We start from the raw sequence: 19,978 nt of genomic DNA, 5'->3' as shown, positions 1-19,978 counted from the left end.
TGGCACCTGTCTCAGGGCTTAGGCAGAAGGGGAAAACCAGAAGCTGGAAGATGCCTGCACAGGTTTAAATCCCTCCTGAAAAATTTAGTCTCAGACTTTTATTTCTGTTTGGTTTTGTGTGGGTTTTTTTTGTTTTTTTTTTGTTCTTTGAAGCATGCAAAATATAACTGGGGAGTGGTTTCATGACATTTCTGCCACTTAAGCTAATTTCCCCCCACTTCCTTTCCACACAAAATGCTATGTTCAATACAAACTTTATAAACAGCTTCCAGATAATTATTTCAATAATAATAATAATAATAATAATAATAATAATAATAATAATAAAATAAAATAAAATAAACTGACACATTTTTCAACTTCGTGCAAAACAGTTTCATAAACGTATACATGTGCACCCATCCACAATACCAAAAATGTGACGTTCTCTCTGTCACAAAATTATTAAGCACAGCACTTCTGCCTAATTTAACATGGAGTGAAAAGTTTGCTTTAGGTACTTGTAGGAGCAAGCGCTTAGAAATGATTTGTTTCACATAGGGTGTGATGTGCTTAATTTCTCTTCTCACCTGAAACCGTGGCTTCATATGGTTAAATTTATTTTGCAGTTCTATAAGTACTGAGAGGTTACTCCCAAGATCAAGTGCTGTCGTAGACCTGAGCGCCTCTTGAAGAATGCTTAAGCTTTGGGTAGTCTACAATAAATAAATACAGATATGGTAATACATGCTGCTGAAGTAAGAGAAGGATCAGTATGTTTTTGCAAAAATGCAAAATAAATCTCTATAGTATACAGTACTGGAACAGTGAATGAAAACCTACACATCTTAAAAGGACACTCTCATATAAATGCAATATTGTGTGCACAGCAAGTGCTTTACCACTGAGCTGTTTTTAAATAAAATTGTTCCATGTTTCGCTGCTCCTGCCCAACTGTTTTTCATATATATATGTTTGGAAACATATTACGTATTTTGTGTTTTATGTTTTATGCTGTAAACTGCCCTGTGGTCTCTTGATGAAGGGTGCCCATTCAACTACTTCTATTTGAGGAACCCAGACTTGCAAAGTGCCATAAAATGTTCAGTTGCGTCCCGAGGCCCCCCTGAAAATAACTTCACACTGACATGTAATTTTAGTTTAAGTTATTGGGCAAAATTTAGGCCACAACTTTATTGATTGCAGCAAAGTGAGCAGTGTTGGCTTAGGCATTGGCAACAGACTATAACTGACTCCTCTCTCTGTCTGAAAGGGTAAACACCAAATGAGGGAGCAACATCAATGAAGACCAATGAAGCTCACCCTGGGGTTCCTGTGGTCCTGGCATGGCCCTAGCCCCTCAAGGGGACTTCGGACGAGATCCAGGACCCCCAGATTCCTTTACCGGAATACCCTTATTCATGGAGAAGAAGAAGATGATGATTTTGGATTTGATATCCCGCTTTATCACTACCCGAAGAGTCTCAAAGCGGCTAACATTCTCCTTTCCCTTCCTCCCCCACAACAAACACTCTGTGAGGTGAGTGGGGCTGAGAGACTTCAGAGAAGTGTGACTAACCCAAGGTCACCCAGCAGCTGCATGTGGAGGAGCGGAGACGCGAACCCGGTTCCCCAGATTACGAGTCTACAGCTCTCAACCACTACACCACACTGGCCTCCCCTCCCACACACTTCAATAAGCCAATACCAAACCACCAAATCTTACAAAGTTGTGACGATTGCTAAGGGGGTAGGCGAAAACCAAGTTGCTACATCCAATCTGCCAAATGGAAAAATTCCTACCCAGCCCCTGCTCCAAAGCAGGCAACCCAATCCAAAGCAAGGCCAAATTAGCAGTACCTAAAATTAGGGAGGGAGGGAGGGTGTTCGGCAGCACGATGCAAGTTCCCCCAGTTACGCCACGCTGCCACTTTTATAGGCCCCAGGAATCGCGGCAACTGCCCCGATTGGCCGAAACAGCTTGGCGGGATCCCAGGGCCCAACGGTTAAGGCTTGAGTCACGCCTGGCAACAACTCTCCCAGTGGGAGTGGCTTAGGGGCCCGCGACAACCAGGACCCTCATTAAAAGGATCCCATTTCCAAATCTGTAAGAAGTCATTATTTTGGTGTGGTGGCACCTATGCTTTGGAACGCCTTGTCTATTTTATTTATTTGCTTTGGCAGGCAACCTTCATATTGTTCTAAACACATTTAGAAACCTTATTTATTTCAGCAATTCTAGACACATGTGCGCACATTTTTAAATCAAAAAATAAGATATGCTAATTTTATGTGAAGTTTATTGAAAATTATCTTGCTGTTTTTGTTATGAGCAACTCTTAGAGAGTTTTCTGATTAAGCAGCCTATACATTTTTAAATACCTAATATAATAAAAAATGTACTGCCATTAGGAATAAAGAGGGATTGTTTTAAAAGTTCAACTACTGTGGTTTATTATCCTCCTGAATATGCTTTGCTCATTCAGGATATTTCTTACTTGCGACAAGTATTGATTTTGATTTGGGGCCTGTTAAGTGTTTCTCTGATCAACTTAGACAAAATCAAAATACCGTATTTTTTGCTCTATAAGACTCATTTTTTTCCATCCTAAAAAGTAAGGGGAAATGTGTGTGCGTCTTATGGAGCGAATGCAGGCTGTGCAGCTATCCCAGAAGCCAGAACAGCAAGAGAGATCACTGCTTTTGCTGCACAGCGATCCCTCTTGCTGTTCTGGCTTCTGAGATTCAGAATATTTTTTTTCTTGTTTTCCTCCTCCAAAAACTAGGTGCGTCTTATGGTCTGGTGCGTCTTATAGAGCGAAAATATGGTATCTGGTAGACTGTAAGACACCATAAAAACCACAAGCAGAAAGTCAGGAACAATCACATATTCTTCACTTACTGTTTTAAATTGTTCATTAAATTTCCCACACTGCTGCTTGATGGATTTCACTTGATTCATATTAAGTTTCCACGTTGCCCACAGCTGTGTCAATTCTTCCTTCTCTTTGTTCAGAATATCAATAGTATGTTCAGTTACTTGCACAACACTTCCCACATTGAGTATTAGATTCTCGTTTATCTGTTGAATGAAGAATTAAGAAACTTCATTTTTTTTTTCTGAGGGGGGTGGAATCTAATTTTTGATACTTCCAAATCCCCATAATAGTAAGAGCCAAGAAAAAGCCAAAATTTCCTTCAGCCTCCATTTTTAAGATACCAAGAACTCCCACTTTGTGGTATAGAAAAGGAAGAGAAATCTGAACCCTTTCTCTTCCATAATATTTTATTGCACATGGAAACAAAGCCCATGCAGTCTATGATGCCAGCCTTATCCCTAACCTAACTAGCTTATTTTCCCTTTTTGCCATACTTCTCTTCGATGTTGGATAAATAAGCAAACAATCTCTCTTCTAAGCTTCCCTTCCTTGAATTCTTACTTGTGTATGTGATTTCTCAATTGTAAGGTTAGTCCACTGTTCATTGATGTTGGCCCCCTTACTTGTGATACTCAGATGGCTTCCTTGCTTTTCTCTATTAGTCCATCTAGCCCAATATAATCTACAGTGATTGCCAGCTGTATCTGGAGATACCTGGGATTGAACCTAGGACATTTTATCCACAGCACACATGCTCTACCTCTGAGCTGTCTTTTGAGAAATGGTTCCATGTTTCCCTGATCCTTCCCAGATATTTCCAACATGTATATGTTTGGAAATATTTTGGGGGAAATGGTGCCAAGATTTTTAATGGCGGTCAATGCTGAAGTCAGCGAATAAAGCATCGCTGAGAGACTCACCATGTTTACTAAATTTAGAAAGTCATGTCCCATGTCTTGAGTGGAAAGAATCTTCTTTAAAACCATCTGCCACTGGTCGTCAGCTGACTGTAGCAAAGCCTCATTTTTAGCTTCACTATCTTCTTGCACGGCCTCCGTTATATAGAATTCCTTCAGCTTCTGAGCATCACCTCCGACCTAAAGGGGTAGAAATGAGTGTAGGTAACCTGTACATTTATGTTGGAGTTTCTCTGTGATTAACTCTGGCCTGTATAATCCCTGAATCCCTTCGCTGAAGTCAACGGAAAGTAAATACAGTGGTACCTCCTGTTACATACGCTTCAGGTTACAGACGCTTCAGGTTACAGACTCCACTAACCCAGAAATAGTACCTTGGGTTAAGAGCTTTGCTTCAGGATGAAAACAGAAATCGTGCTCTGGCGGCGCAGTGGCAGCAGGAGGCCCCATTAGCTAAAGTGGTGCTTCAGGTTAAGAACAGTTTCAGGTTAAGAACGGACCTCCAGAACAAATTAAGTACTTAACCCGAGGTACCACTGCAAAGCAATTGTTCAAGAACTCACTATCTGCTGTACATTTTCAAATTAATTTCATCCTTAGTTAGTTAAAATAGAAAGGGATGCCATGCCAATTTTTTCCCCAGTTTCACTACTCCAGACTTCAGAAAACTGGGAACAGGTGTGGATTTATCTTTGTAAAACTCTGGGCACTTCATAGTCTCTTCTGAGATAATTTTATTCCATTTAAAGGGACTTTGCCCAAGTGCATCATGGGTAGATCCTTTTTAAACAGCCACTATATAATTATTTCCTGCGAGGGCTGATGATCCTTTAAATGAGCTTACTGTGTACTCTCCAATTCTCTGCGCTGTCAGAAGTCTCAGGGGCAGCATTTACTAGGGTATGGCTCCCTTTGGTGGAGGCCTCGTCACTAGCAATGCCAAGTGTTTTTGTAATATCTGATTTACTTACACACTAAGTGGGGTGTCATTGTCAGTGGAGGCTTTTACACTGCTAGTGGCCTAGTGAGGCAGCAGACCTCCTAACTGCAATCAGATTTCTAGAGAGGTGTACCTGCCATGTCCCACCGTGCTTTCAGGGTTCAGCTCTCTGTCTCTGGGTGTTTCCAGATGACCTACTTATTTATCATTCATCCTAATTATTATTATTTTTGGCAGGGAGGTTACATGATGGCTTTCTCCAGTGTATTCCCCCATCATTCATCTTATTGCAAAAAGTTTGATCTTTTAAGAAAGTGGGCTTGTTGTCCAAGACCTCTCAATTGTGAAACCTGAATTTGCCAGAATGCGATTGAATCCCACCTTGAAAACAGAGACTGTTTGAAAGTACCCTCTGTATCATTCTGTTTTCCTGTTTCTCTCATGCTCTCAAAGTGTAGTTTATTTTGGTAGTTTTCACACTCAGTCACATATACTCTCCTCTCAAATCAGGGAATCACCTTCTCATAGCTTTCACATTCAAATAGTTCCACAGATCTCTGAATCAAGAAACCATATTCTAACAGCCAGTTCCTAGACAGAGGCATTCGCTGAGTACTAAAGTAACATCTGCCAGTCATTCTTGTCCTTCAAGAGACTTTTGTCAAATCTTAGACTCTGACCAAATATAGTCTTAGAACAAAACCACTGCATTAATTAATTCCCCCTACCAGGGATGCCCACTTGAATATAGTCGTACCTCGAAAATCGAATGGAATCCGTTCCAGAAGTCCGTTTGACTTCCAAAATGTTTGGAAACCAAGGTGCGGCTTCTGATTGGCTGCAGGAAGCTCCTGCAGCTAATCGGAAGCCATGGAACCCGTGCCAGACATTTGGGTTCCAAAGAACGTTCTCAAACTGGAACACTCACTTCCAGGTTTGCGGCATTCAGGAACCAAAACATTCAACTCGCAAGGCTTCTGAGGTACTTCTGAGGTACGACTGTAAAATATTGGGGGGGGGGGGCAGACAAGCCCTGCCCCGCATAACCGATCACATGACGTGGTGCACACACACCATTTGAATGGCAATGCCCATCAACTGGGGCATATTTTATTGGGGGTGCTGAAGACCCCTTGGCCCCTAGAAGTTGGTTACTATGCCACCTACAATACTCAGATAACCATCTCATAGGTACTTGGGGAGCTCGTAGTTTATTGCATTACGTTCTAAACAACATTGGTCCGTACCACCTACACAAGTGTGAGCAACCTGTGTCCCTCTGTCTAATTTTATGTGGGTAACAAGGAGGGAGGATGGCAGAAAGTGAGAATGAGAGAAAGAAAAGCATCTACTTTGGGCTGTGGCCCCACCCACTGCTGGCTTCCACTGACCCCAGCCCCCTTCACCAATGGCATGCAGCCCCTGACAGATTACCCAAGGGAATATGACTCTCGAGTGGAGGGGGAAAGTACCTCATCGGATGACTTCAAAAATTCTACATACGGCTTCAGGATTTCCAGTTTTGAACTAATATTTCTGTTAAGTGTTGTCAGTTCTTCATTTAGGAGGTCAGTTTTGTTAGAGAAAACGGCCACTTCTGTGGTTTCCAGTTCTTCCATCTCTTTAAAAATTCTCACAGCTAATTCCAATTCAGTTGCCATGTCCTACAGCAGCATAAACAGAGAAATATAACGTGTAATGTGAACATTTGAATTGGCCTACCTAAAACTGGGCCACTCCTTGAAGATTTGCAACTCATCTGTACCCCCCCACCCTCAGGTAAAAAAAACCAAAACAAATCCCTCCGCATAAACAATTTTAGGATATTAGCGATGGCAAAAAGTGTTTCCACTTGTGCGGAGTGGGGTAACCATTCCCCTCTCCCCGCCCAGATTTCCTATATCTACCACAGCACTTCCTGAGGGTTGGAGGACCCTAAGCATTATGGGATATGTCGCCAAGGTCTGTAGTAGGTTTGAGTGGGTGGGAGTTGTGATGGCAGATTTAAATAAAAAGCAAAAATTAAAGTATAATATTGCAATATTGAAAAATAATATGAAATGTGCTTAATATTAATTCTTCCAGCACCATGTCTCTAAAAGGTAAAGGGACCCCTGACCATTAGGTCCAGTTGTGGCCAACTCTGGGGTTGCGGCACTCATCTTGCTTTACTGGCCAAGGGAGCCGGCGTACAGCTTCCAGGTCATGTGGCCAGCATGACTAAGCCGCTTCTGGCAAACCAGAGCAGCGCACGGAAACGCCGTTTAGCTTCCCACCAGAGTGGTACCTATTTATCTACTTGCACTTTGATGTGCTATCAAACTGCTAGGTTGGCAGGAGCAGGGACCAAACAACAGGAGCTCACCCCGTCGTGGGGATTCGAACCACCGACCTTCTGATCGGCAAGTCTTAGGCTCTGTGGTTTAACCACAGCGCCACCCGCGTCCCATGTCTCTAAGCAACCAGTCTTGCTAAAATCAGTCTTGCTAAAACATTTCTTGCATTGCAGGGGGTTGGGATAGATGACCCTTCCAACTCTATGATTACAGCTTTCATCCCAGCCAGCAGGGATAATGGGAGTTGTAATCAGGCAGCTTCTAGAGGACCACAAGTTCCTTATCCCTGGCGTAATGGGGCTCTGTTCATTGCAAGATTCTTCACTGGTGTGCAGGACTGGTGTAGAAAAGCAAGCCATTCCTGAAATACCTGGGGAAATTTGCACAGTAATAACATATGGCTCAACACCGGGTTGTTGTTTTTTTTAAAAAATGCAGTGTAAAAGTATTTTACCTTAGTTTGATTTGCCAGCTCTAAGTATTTGTTCAGGACTTTTTCTGATTCAGGGACAGATGATCCAGGATTTATTGCAGCTGAGACTATTGGACCAACGTTCTTAATCTTTGTAGAGGCCTTTGGTTTTGAATAAAAAGAACCAGTTAAAAACATTGAACTACTAATTTGCATGCCACCAAGGCTTCTTTTGGACATAATGGCATAATTACGGGCTAGAAGTCTTCACTGTGATGTAGGTATAAGCATTCCACAGGTAGAGAAGTTTTGATAGGGGAGTGCTTTCAGATAAGTGATTCTCCCACATGCGTTGTAAAATGGCACAATTCTTTGAAAGAGTGTGCCATGTGTCACCACATATATTTGAGTTAGTAAAAATGACACCATATAGTTAAAAATGAAGGCATGTTCAACTGTTCCTTTTTGTGGGACAGAGATTTTGCATGTGCACGATTAAGACTACAAAGGCATATATGCTGAAATGCCTAACCTCTAACTACCGGTACATTTCCAGCATTACGATTCAAACACATATTAGTTACTGTTTCATTAGCCAAGAAGTAAAAAGTAGCCTGGATAACTAATTTCACAAACTCTCTTCCCTTCATAAGAACACTCTCTTCATTTTTAAACTGAGTACATTTTCGAGTCTTTGGCCTTATGGCTTATGGACGTAATTGCGCATCATGCACATAAATTTACATTTGTGACAGCATGAATGGAAAAAATAGCCATGATGGCTTAGCATATAGAATTATATTGTATATATAGCCATTATGAGGATTCGTTCCTGTTGCACACTTTTAGAAGCATCTAAATTGGATTAAGCTGTGTCTACCAAATGCCAGGGTTGATTTTAGCATGCAGCAAATATTTCATAGTGTTCTATGTTAGTAGAGAACTGTACTAGAAAACACCTATTATGGTTATAATGGGTAGTCACATTCCCCATAGAAGCAAGAAGCATTCATTATATCTCAAATTTCAGACAGCATTCCCCAATTTTGTGAATGTCTTTTTTTTACAACAATGATCAAAAGCATCTTTTTTTTCCACTTGTAAGACAGGTATTAGGTGGTACTCTGCCTAAACGAAACACAATCTGCATAATTAATTCGGTATAAAACAATTGTTTTCAATGAAGGGCTTCAGGATGAGTGTGAAGTCCTGGCAGGGCAATAGAAGCTGACGGGCCACTTTGAAAGGGAAACAGGCTCTGTGTTCAGTGCAGCTGTCCTCTCCCCACCCAACAAGGTTGGTCATGGAAGACCAACTAGACCTGAGAGAGACTCAGACCACTTATACAACCTACCTTTAAAGCACAAATGAAGCTCATTCATTCCCTCAAAGAAGAAGAAGAAGAAGAAGAAGAAGAAGAAGAAGAAGAAGAGGAGGAGGAGGAGGAGTTTGGATTTGATACCCCGCTTTATCGCTACCCGAAGGAGTCTCAAAGCGGCTAACATTCTCCTTTCCCTTCCTCCCCCACAACAAACACTCTGTGAGGTGAGTGGGGGTGAGAGACTTCAAAGAATTGAGACTAGTCCAAGGTCACCCAGGATGTGGAGAAGCGGGGAAGCGAACCCGGTTCACCAGATTACGAGTCTACCACTCTTAACCACTACACCACAGCAAGAATTCTGGACACTGTATTTTACCTCTCACAGAGATACAATTTCCAGCAACCCTTAAACTACAGTGCCCAGAATTCCTTGAGTGGTGAAATGTGCTTTGAATGCATTCTCCATGTTTAATTACTTGTTTCTGTGTTCTTTTTTATTATCATGTTTCAACCTATTCTCTTTTTTTCTTTCTCTACTCTGAATATTTTTCCTCATGGATCAATTTCCTTTGTGGTTTCAGTGTTTAAAGTGGAATATTATATATATTTATTCTTTTAATTGAATTTTGTTTATATTCTGCTTTTTCGGCTCACAGGCCACTATATATATATATAGAAGCTTGTGATACGAAAAAGCAGAATATAAACAAAATCCAATTAAAAGAATAAATAAATGAGAGCACAGACATTTCCTGGACTGAAGTGAGAGAAAGAGAGCAATACCTGATAGAAATCTGGAGGGAAGCACTATGAGGAACCTCTGTCCCAATTTCTCTTACACGTTTGCCTGCAGGAATTTGTGAGATCTTGTGACATATTTAGGTATACTGTGCATTTAAATCTGTTTAGTATATATACTAGGAGCCTGGCACATAGCATTCCTCAGGAATTCTTATAAACCAAAAAACTGGTGCAGTTTTGAAATCAATGGTTAAAATCAATGCAGTTTTTTAAAGCTGGAGTCCACCATCTTGATTCAAAATGGTGTCCAATTGTATCCAAACATAGGTGAAAACCTGAACCTTGATCCCAGGAACCTTCATACAAAATTTGGCTACAGTACCTTAAGAGGCATCCAAGCAGACATACAACTTTCCAAAATATATAGTGGATCTCACCGAAAAATCACACTGTCCAATAAAATTGGACTTCAATTTCTATTTATCATTCAGTTATATTTATCAGAATGGGTTGCATGTTTTCATATACCTTCTTGAGATAATTGTCTAAGGAGGTGGTTAAGTGCTGTTTTTCTGAGGCAAGTTCCTTGTAAGCAGTACACTGTTTGATCAGCCCATCTACTCTTTTGTTAATGCAGTTTACCATTTCCTGAACACCAGTCATCCAAGAACTGAAGGCAGAAACAAAATGACAGTTAGCATTTTTGCTGGTAGGTAGGATTATAGGAGGCAGATTAAAACAATTCTGATCCTTTGCACAGCTAGCCTTTGGAAAACCAACAATAATGTTAATTTGCAGCAAAACAGAAAAACTAGGACATGTACATTTGAGGATTTTGTTCTAACACTTTCCCTTCCTCAAATGAGTTCATCTCCAGAACTTGTGAGGAAACAAATATGAACAAATTTACGTCAGATAAGTAAACCTATCAAAATGTGACCCTGAATAAAAAGACAGAATGCGGCTGCTAGACTGGTGACTGGGCACGGCCACCAAGACCACATAACACCAGTCTTGAAAGACCTACATTGGCTCCTAGTACGTTTTCGAGCACAATTCAAAGTGTTGGTGCTGACCTTTAAAACCCTAAATGGCTTTGGTCCAGTATACCTGAAGGAGCATCTCCACCCCCATCATTCAGCCTGGACACTGAGGTCCAGCGCCGAGGGCCTTTTGGCGGTTCCCTCACTGCGAGAAGCGAAGTTACAGGGAACCAAGCAGAGGGCCTTCTCGGTGGTGGCGCCTGCCCTGTGGCACGCCCTCCCATCAGATGTCAAAGAAAAACAACTACCAGACTTTTAGAAGACATCTGAAGGCAGCTCTGTTTAGGTAAGCTTTTAATGTTTGACGGACTATTGTATTTTAATATTTTCTTGGAAGCTGGCCAGAGTGGCTGAGGAAACCCAGCCAGAAGGGTGGGGTATAAAATAATAATAATAATAATAATAATAATAATAATAATAATAATAATAATAATAATAATAATTACCATTGGCGGGAAATTGCAGCATATGAAACAACTTGTATTTCTTCCCCATCACTTCCCCTTGCCTCAGTGAATTTGGGGGAAAGGGGCTGTGAAGAATGCTTTCAAGAATGTGAGGAAGAGAATTCATCCACTGAGAATCACCCTGGATTCAATCCTAATGAATGGTCAAGCTCATAAAACCCTGGGTTGCATTTCCTCATTTTCAGGATTTGCCTTATTTCTGCCTAAAAACTCCCCACGTTCCCCTTGATCAGTGCTCATGTGGAAAAGGAGTATTCCGACCTGCTTAGGACCATGTAACTTCCCAACAATAATTGATACCTATGAGGCAACTCCTAAATGTGTATGGGATTCTTCACTTACATCCTTAACTTACCTGTGGGCATCTCCTTTGCTAAGCAAGGTTTGTCCCTTCTGCAAGGCATCAGCTGATCCTTCTGTAATCTCTTTCTTCAGTTCCTCATGTTTTATTGCCAAGAGAGGCGAGCTTATTCCTTCAGAGTTAAGAAGCTTAAGGGAGGCCTCTACATTTCTAAGTACGTCACATGCCTATCAAAACAAATACAGTTTTTGAAAAGTAAAAGACTGGCCTTTTAAATAAAACATATTATGAAACAGTTTTTCTTCAACTCAGCATAGAAACCATTTTGTTTTAAGAATTTATATCCTGCTTTTTACCATCTGGATCCCAAAGTGGCTTACAAAACACATCCAAAATTCAAAACATAAATTAAACACCAGAGATTGAAACGTCAGAGCAGATTCATGGTGCAAAGTCCTTCTGGAATAAAATAGTTTTAACCAGGCTTCTGAAATTCAGCAGGGATGATTTGAGGCTTGCTTGATTTCTACTGTGATTGAGTTCCATAGAGTTGGGCCCACTACCCTGAAGGCATGACACCATGTTGTTCCATAGATTTGGAACAAGTTCCCATATGCTGGCTCCTACCAAATCTGCATGCACAAAGGAGGCTCTGCTTCTGATCAAGTCCTTATATGAAGCACCTTCAGCTGTGCACACTGCTCTCCTTAGTAGACAGGGAACTGAAGGAGTCATAGGTCAGGGGCTGGGCACTTGCTTCACGTGCATAGAGTTCTAGGCTCAATTTCTGGTGTTTTCCATAAAAGAACCTCAGGTAGAGGGCAGGGAAGGTCTCTCAAATGTGGTGGAGACCATTGGCAGTCTGGATATACTGAGCCTGATGGGCCAATGCACAGAGTCACTATTGAGCACATCCATATGTCTCACCAGACAAGATGGGCAGCACTGTCAGTTCTTACAACACCAACCATTTATTTATGAAAGGGAACATTGAATCCAGATTCTCTCCTCCCTGGTGAACTAGTGCTGCTAAAGCTGAGAGCACAGATATCTTGTTACATGGCGAGAGTCTCATGTACAGCAGAAACCTGTAAAGCAACTTGCTGCTGAGAGTAATGGCAACTGGATTGGGGCCTTCAGTTTAAAAATGCTCTTTAGTTAAATGTCAGAAACCAAATTACCGGCTTCTTGGCTTCCCGGTGCACATTTTTCTTTTTTCTGAGTATCTCTGCCTTCAGTTATGAGGGAAATGTCTGAATTGCTGTATTACCAAAAAGATGATGAAGTGAGAATGTGGGGAAAGTATCTTCAGTCCTTTTTACAGCAAAAAAATAAAATAAAAATGGATGCTTGTTTGACTTTCAAAAATGACCAAGAGAACGATGTCTGTAGAAGAAAAATGGATGGGGGGGGGGGGATATAATGACAGGATTATCACTTCGAGAGAAGACAGCAGCAGTGGAGGGTGAGCCAGTCTATGAAATTTCCCTTCTCAAACCCTAGAATTGTAGGTGATGGTGAGTATTATATTAGCCTTTTTTAAACAAAAGTGACTTCAAGCCACTCACAACAATAAAATTACCAGTCAGTTTTGAAAAACTCAGGAACCTTTGGATCAGAACTCTAGGCGGTATACAACTATATAGGTCCCATAGTGCAGGCTGGACAATGAAACTTCCCCTCCCCCTCTGCAGTCCCCCCCCCAAAAAAAAATCTGTTGTGAGTTTCTCCTCAACCTTCCAGAGCAGATTTAGGCGGCACATGACAAGAGGAGAGGGAGTGGAAATCCCAGTGGCAGAGCCAAAAATGCTTACGTTGGGCTAGTAGAGCTGTTTACTTGGATACCATTCTCTGGACTTCATGACATAAACCATACTAGTAATGAAGTTTGTTCTTCGAAAGGTACTGGACGCAGACAGGGAAAGATCTCTACCTGAAATGGCTTGCTGGAAGAGGAAGGTCTTCAGCAGAAAAGACAACATTGAACTCAGTAGAAATTACAGTGGTACCTCGGGTTAAGTACTTAATTCGTTCCGGAGGTCCATTCTTAACCTGAAACTGTTCTTAACCTGAAGCACCACTTTAGCTAATGGGGCCTCCTGCTGCTGCCGCGCCACTGCTGCATGATTTCTGTTCTCATCCTGAAGCAAAGTTCTTAACCTGAAGCACTATTTCTGGGTTAGCAGAGTCTGTAACCTGAAGCGTATGTAACCTGAAGCGTATGTAACCTGGGGTACCACTGTACCTCCTTGCAAAGACAGATAGGGTTGGGTTGCAAGAATGGTAACAACCCTCAGATGACCTGCTCTAAAGCCACTACTCTTAACATTGTATAGAGTAGGAAGTTTGAAGACTGTAGCCTTCTGAAGTTGAGTTTTTCCATGACAGCTGTGATAACCACTCTGGCTGTCAGGATTGCCCCTTCCTATATTGCTACAGTTTCATAGATGGTGCCAACTCAGCATAATATGATACTCGGTAACATGGCCTTTTCAGCCTGCTGCAGTTGATTAATGTGGCCACGCACTAGGAAGCTTGCTTCAAAAAGGGGGGGCTTCTGGCAAGTGCTGCTGGTTTTTTAAGGGGTTTTTAAGGGTTCCCAGAGGTTTAGATGTTGTTTACAGGCTTTTTAGATGGTGTTGCCTACTATAGGTGATTTCACATATACACGTGGTAACCAGGAACGTAACCCTCAGATAGGCGGGGAACGCCTGTACTGCTCTTCAACGTAATAATGTCATAGCGCTCTCCTTTTAATGGGTGAGAAGTGACACAGCAGGTTGTTTAGTGTCCCACCAGAGCCATCTTAAGTATATCTGGCGCCGTGGTGAAAAGATCCCTCCAGAGCCCCCCCTTTCCCAGAATTGCCAACATTTTTACGGAGCTGCCGGCAGCTTTGCGGGGCTGGAGGAGGCAGGCGGCGGCTGGAGGCAGGGAAGAGGCAGAGGCTCCAGGCGCGGCGCTAGTTCAGCAAGGCGGGTAAGGGCGGCAAGCTGATGCCGGGAGGTGCTGTGCCCAGCCTCAGCCTTATCCCTGGCGCCCGTACCGCAGTGGCCACGGCGTTGCTTCGGAGCGGCATGGCAGAGGCAGGCGAGGGCAGCGAGATAATGTCAGGAGGCGCCATGCCCAGCCTCCGCCTCTTCCCTGGCAGCCTCCAGAACTTGGCACCCTGGCGCGCCGCACCACTTGCCTCTATGGGCAAGACGCCGCTGTGTCCCACCAGACAATTCAGCAGTGCTGTGAAGTATCTCTCCTTTTGAGCTGCGCTATTGGATTATTGACCTCAAAGGCAACAGAGGGCTCCGGCACTGAATACAGACACTTGCTCCTACCACTCATTGGATTAGCAGGACCATTGAAAAAGCTGGCCATTGGACTGCTTCAATATAGCAGTGATCTTTTACAGGGGGGGATGGAGCTCCACTGTCACTGTTCCTCTACCTGGGAGATTATTACTGTATGAGATGAGAGCCATAAGTCAGTGATAGAGTCTATACTCTGCACGCAGAGGATGGGAAAGAGTCTTGCCTGAAACCCCACATGGGGTAGAAATGCCAAGCTCAGTGGTACACTGGCCTGTCAAGACAGCTGCTTAGTTAACCCCCCTTTTTTTTCCTCCTCCACAGCAATGCTGATAGAAATGTGAACTGAGAGTTTTCCCTTCATAAGCACTGCTTGAAGAAGAAGAAGAAGAAGAAGAAGAAGAAGAAGAAGAAGAAGAAGAAGAAGAAGAAGGGCGAGAATTGAAAAACATACAGAGAAACAGATCTGTTTCAGAGGGCATTGTTTTTAAAAGGAAAAAATGGCAGTCCTGTTGTTGATTAATTTTAAGACATTGGTTCATAACATAAAAGACGGCAAAAGAGCCAGAACTAATAGTTAAGCACATTCACATTAGCATACAAACGTTTCTCCTTCTCTAGCAGGTAACATTACTAAATAAATACTTAGAGAGCAATCTGCACTAAACTGCCCAGTCACTCTTCTGACAGAAATCAGCTAGTCTTCTCATAAAGCCAGATTATCTAAATGAAATGATGAATGCTTCTCTCACCCTGGGTATTATTCACTCTTTGGTGCTGTCAATTGCTATTGTAAACAGAGTATGAAATTTTTTTTACAGTAAGGTTATTTGCGCACGCACACACACACAAAATATGTAACATACAGTAAAATATTATTTTTTGAGTTACTGTGTGTTTACAGAAAATAAACCTGCCAGTCAACATCACTGAGTCTTTTATAATCTCTGAATGCCTCCAAATCCATCCCCTTGTCTCATGCAACTTCTGTTATCTAGTTTTCTTCTATTCAAGTTAGAAAACAGTTGCTTGGGACAAGCCTCTTCAGGCATTAAGATATTCAGAAGGAATCCTATTCCAGGTGCCTTCTTTGCCTGTAGTGAAGTTTGTATCCACCAAGACTATTTCCTCATCAGAGGAATACAATCCCCAAATTCCCTGATTGTTACAAATTGCAGGGAAAGAAGGAATGATCATGAGTTTTATTCCCCGGCATGGTAAAACCTATCCAAAATATGAAGATGGCTGGATGTGGTGTCAAAATGTTTAGAATTGGTTGAAAGTGGCACACACAACACCAGATTGCCAATCGTTTGGCAGAAATGAAGGCAGTCAATAAAAAACAGCCCAATGGAAACTGAGCATGCTCAGTGGCCATGGAATGCTGAATAGGGGAGGTGAGAAACAGAATCATGGAAGGGACCATGAGGGTCATCTAGTCCAACCCCCTGCAATGGGGGAATCTTTTGACCAATGTGGTCCCCAAATCCACCACTCTGAGATTAAGAGCCTTATGCCCCATTGATTAAGCTATGGGATGCATCATTTTGGTGCAGGTCCCACTTTTACCTAATATACTCTCATTCTTATGTTGGATAAATTGTAAGCCTCATTAAGAGCCTACCATGGTTGAGAAGCAGGTCAAAAAGATATAACGAAAGCAAACAAATAAGCAAACGGGAACTCAGTACAGACTCATAGACCACAAAGTTCAAGAAAAGGTCTAGTATTTCTGGAGGGTTTTTTTTTTTTTTGCAATTTTAATAGAACTCTCAAAACATTTTTTAAAAAGTTTTAAGAACAAGTACAGTGTATACTAAAGCCTCTCCTTTTCAGGGAGGGGAGGGGTTGCGCACGGGCCTTGCGCTTCCCGCCCTTAGTGGGGGGCGTGTTTAGTCATCAGGGAGTCCCGGCGCGCGTCACAACCCAGCCAGCCAATCGGGCTGGCTGGGGTGTGTGGCTAAGCTGCATTTAAGCTGTCATGCAGCCGAGAGTAATTCCTTCTGCTCCCTGCTACTACGGATCTCCCACCCTCCTGCCCTTTCTTCTAGTGTTAGTCACTTTGACCTTGCTATGGACTTTGGTTGGTCGCCTGTTGAAGGGGCCTGGTAGGAATTTTTCCACTTGGCAGATTGGCACCAGCCACTTGGTTTTTGCCTACCTTGTTGCAAATCATCACAACTTTGTAAGGTTTGGCTGTTAGGCATTGGGAAAACTTGGTTTATGGGAGGGGAGGTTGTGGCCATCAGCTACCCCTCCCATTTAAGGGTATTCCGTTAAAGGAACCTGGGGATCGTGGATCCTGTCCGAAGCCCGGGAGGTGGCTAAGGCCATGGCACAACTTTCCGGTGACCCTGGGGGAGCTCCGAGTTGATGTACATAAACAGGGCTCCCCCTAAAGGTGGTTAACCCTTTTGAGACTTCCTGCATGGCGAGCGGGAGTCAGATATAGTTGGAATGGGTCCAGTGCCTAAAGCCAATACCATTCACATTCTGTACCCAATAAAAGTTGTGACCTTTTTTCGCACATTAACCTAAATACTGGTGTCCACGTGTTTTCATTCCTCGAGGGAGGGGGTGTAGGGCCTTGGCGCACAACAGCCCCACCTGTTTCTTGGAATATAAACTGCTGGAGGCAAAATCCTTGGAGGGACTCCTCTGCCCCTCCCAGAATGTTCTGCATACAGAGAAATACATACAAATAAATGCAATGTTTCTCTTTTTAAAACTAGAAACAGAACTGTGACAAACTGAAAACAAACGTGGTGAGATATGCATAGTGTAAGCAACTGGACCACATGTTGTGGGTTGGTTAATCCTTTGACTAACCTTCGCTGCTGCAGTGAAGAATTCATTGGCTTCTTGCAACAAGGTTTTCCGCTCCTCCATACAACGGTTCACTTCCTGTTGCAACAGGTTCATTTTCTGATTTGAAAGCTTCAGGTGCTCTTTTTCAGCATACTCTTCTGAAAACAGAATCTTGAGAGCCTCTGATTTCAAATCTTCCACACTGGAGCTCCATACCTAGAAAGAGAAGGTCCGCCTCAGTTAGCTATCTGCCTGCAGGACAGCCACCCCACAAAAAAGACAGACGAAGGCACAGATTTAAATAAAACTTGCACATGCTAATTTACATATATAGATTCCATACCCTACAAGTGTCCTGGAAAAAAATAGGACATTGTTTTTTATAGCTGGAGAACAGTGGCCATGCTCTCTCTCGATTTTGCAATGCAATTTCCCTCCAAAAAGTGCTTTTTTTCAGGACCCTGTTTTTAGTTGCCATGCCTACACAAATGTGTGTGGAGTTTTTTTTTTTTGGGGGGGGGGGACCGCAGTGCGAAATTGCATGAGATTACAGCAACCCAAATGGCTCCCATGCTCTCGTGATAAAACAAAACAAATCAGGAACACGCCATCCAGGATTCTAGCTTCAAAGTCTTGGAAGGCAGGAGATGCAAATTCAGAAAATTACTTTCTTTTCAAATTACATCTCATCATGGTGAAGAAGATTGTGATCAGGTGACCTGTGTGCCTGCTCAGTGTGCTGTCCGGGTGATGGGCAACCTCAAGACCCCAGCATTCTCTAAGGAACCCCAGATAGGAAGGGGGAAAGAACATGGCAGTGAGAGGGAGCATCAGTGGGTAGGTAGACAGTTAAACTCGCCTGATGTGCAGATGGTCCCAGTTGTCATCTCCAAAAGTCCAGCAAGGACATTTGATTCACACAAACGTATTTGAGATTATTATTATTACTAGTCATTAAATTTGTATACCACCCTTCATCCGAAGATCACAGGGCAGATCCACAAGATAAAAACCCAAAAATGAAAGCACAAAAATGCCTAGTAAATTAGTATACTGCTATTTCTTTTCCTGTGGATAGTTAAGCCTACATGGCAGCAGGTAGTCTAATTTCCCCGTGCCTGGACACCTCACAATTCCTTCAATGCAACTAGTTTTGTTGTTGTATTTAAGAAGAGTTTCCTCCACCCTTTTAAATGGTTTTATATTTTACAGTGGTGCCTCGCAAGACGAAATTAATTCGTTCCGCGAGTTTTTTCGTCTAGCGGTTTTTTCGTCTTGCGAAGCAAGCCCATTGACAGTTTAGCGGATTAGCGCTATTAGCGGTCTAGCGGCTTTTAGCGATCAGCTGAGAAGCGGCTTATCAGTGGATCAGCTGTTAAGCGGCTTAGCAGCTTAGGAAAAGCAGGAAAAAAGTGGGGAAAAACCCGCGGGAACTCGCAAGATTTTTTCGTCTTGCGAAGCAACCCCATAGAGAAATTCGTTTAGCGAAGCGCCTCCAAAATGGAAAACCCTTTCGTCTACCGGGTTTTTCGTCTTGTGAGGCGTTCGTCTTGCGGGGCACCACTGTACTTTGTATTTCAACTCTCTCCCCCCCCCCCCGATTTATTGTAAACCATCTACAGAGGTTTATGTAACAGGATGGAATACAAATGCCACAAATAAACAAACAAACAAAGCCGTATACCAAGGCAGCACTGGCTTACAGTGTAGAGATAGTGTGAAGAGTTACAGCAACTACTTCCCATGCATAGCTTATTATATGGCTAATAAATAGGAAAACCATTCCCCCGGGATGAATTGGAAACAGCAGCAAAGAAGTACAAGCCTTTTGTTCAATTACCTATCCTGCTGAGCTGCAAAATACCCATCCTACTAAATAAGGGACAGCAACTACCATGTTCAAAGTAGTGCAAATATGAATGGTTGACAGTACCCTCAAAATTCAATTACATTGCTTAGGAACAAACATATGGGCATCTTGCTATCATTTAAAATACAACCACATGCATTCAGTTATTTGACACAATGGCATTATCAACAATTTGCCAAGTTTCACTACTGGGCAATGCATGCCAATGTATTCTTGAAATCAATGAGCCTAAGTGTTTTACTGTAATACTTAAATCCCATTGATTCTATCTCCTTAAAAATGGACAGCGTCCAAAAGTCAGTCGGCGCAGTGACCTTCTGCCCTTTCCTATGAAGGGGAGTTATTTGTGTGCAAGCATTCCAAGATCGCCCACTGAATATGGAGACGCTCCCTGAACACAGAGGGCTTTGCAATCACATCAGATCTGCTGGATCAGAGCCACACACTGGTCAAAGATCACCAGGGCTCAGTTTCATTCCTATGTGACTTCATTGTGGGTCTTGCATGGCTTTAAAAAATAAATAAATCTGTTCAATAAAGAAGGAAATATTCCCCATTATATTCTCTTGCTGGTATGGGTTATGGTAAACTTGATGCACTTTGGTGTTTATTGGTGGTGTTAGAAGATTTCTAAATGGAAAGGTTGCCATCTCAGAGGTAAA

The 19,978-nt window shown here is 42.5% G+C and overlaps 1 protein-coding gene across 6 annotated transcripts in view; it reads right to left on the bottom strand.

The window, feature by feature from the left end:
* Positions 1-19,978, bottom strand: part of CCDC141 (coiled-coil domain containing 141) — a 114,372-nt gene that overhangs the window by 37,471 nt on the left and 56,923 nt on the right. For all 6 annotated transcript variants that reach the window (XM_083703711.1, XM_083703710.1, XM_083703714.1 and 3 more), the window contains 8 exons: positions 17,468-17,662; positions 11,391-11,563; positions 10,054-10,195; positions 7,506-7,625; positions 6,188-6,379; positions 3,779-3,955; positions 2,882-3,061; positions 570-695 (listed from right to left, as the gene is read on the bottom strand). In XM_083703711.1, the coding sequence (XP_083559837.1) occupies positions 570-695; positions 2,882-3,061; positions 3,779-3,955; positions 6,188-6,379; positions 7,506-7,625; positions 10,054-10,195; positions 11,391-11,563; positions 17,468-17,662 (1,305 nt within the window). The remainder of the gene's footprint in view (positions 1-569; positions 696-2,881; positions 3,062-3,778; positions 3,956-6,187; positions 6,380-7,505; positions 7,626-10,053; positions 10,196-11,390; positions 11,564-17,467; positions 17,663-19,978) is intronic.

The sequence above is a fragment of the Podarcis gaigeae genome, assembly GCF_964106915.1.
Source record: "Podarcis gaigeae genome assembly, chromosome: 1".
Classification (NCBI taxonomy): Eukaryota; Metazoa; Chordata; class Lepidosauria; order Squamata; family Lacertidae; genus Podarcis; species Podarcis gaigeae.
This window is presented reverse-complemented; position numbering and strand designations above follow the sequence as displayed.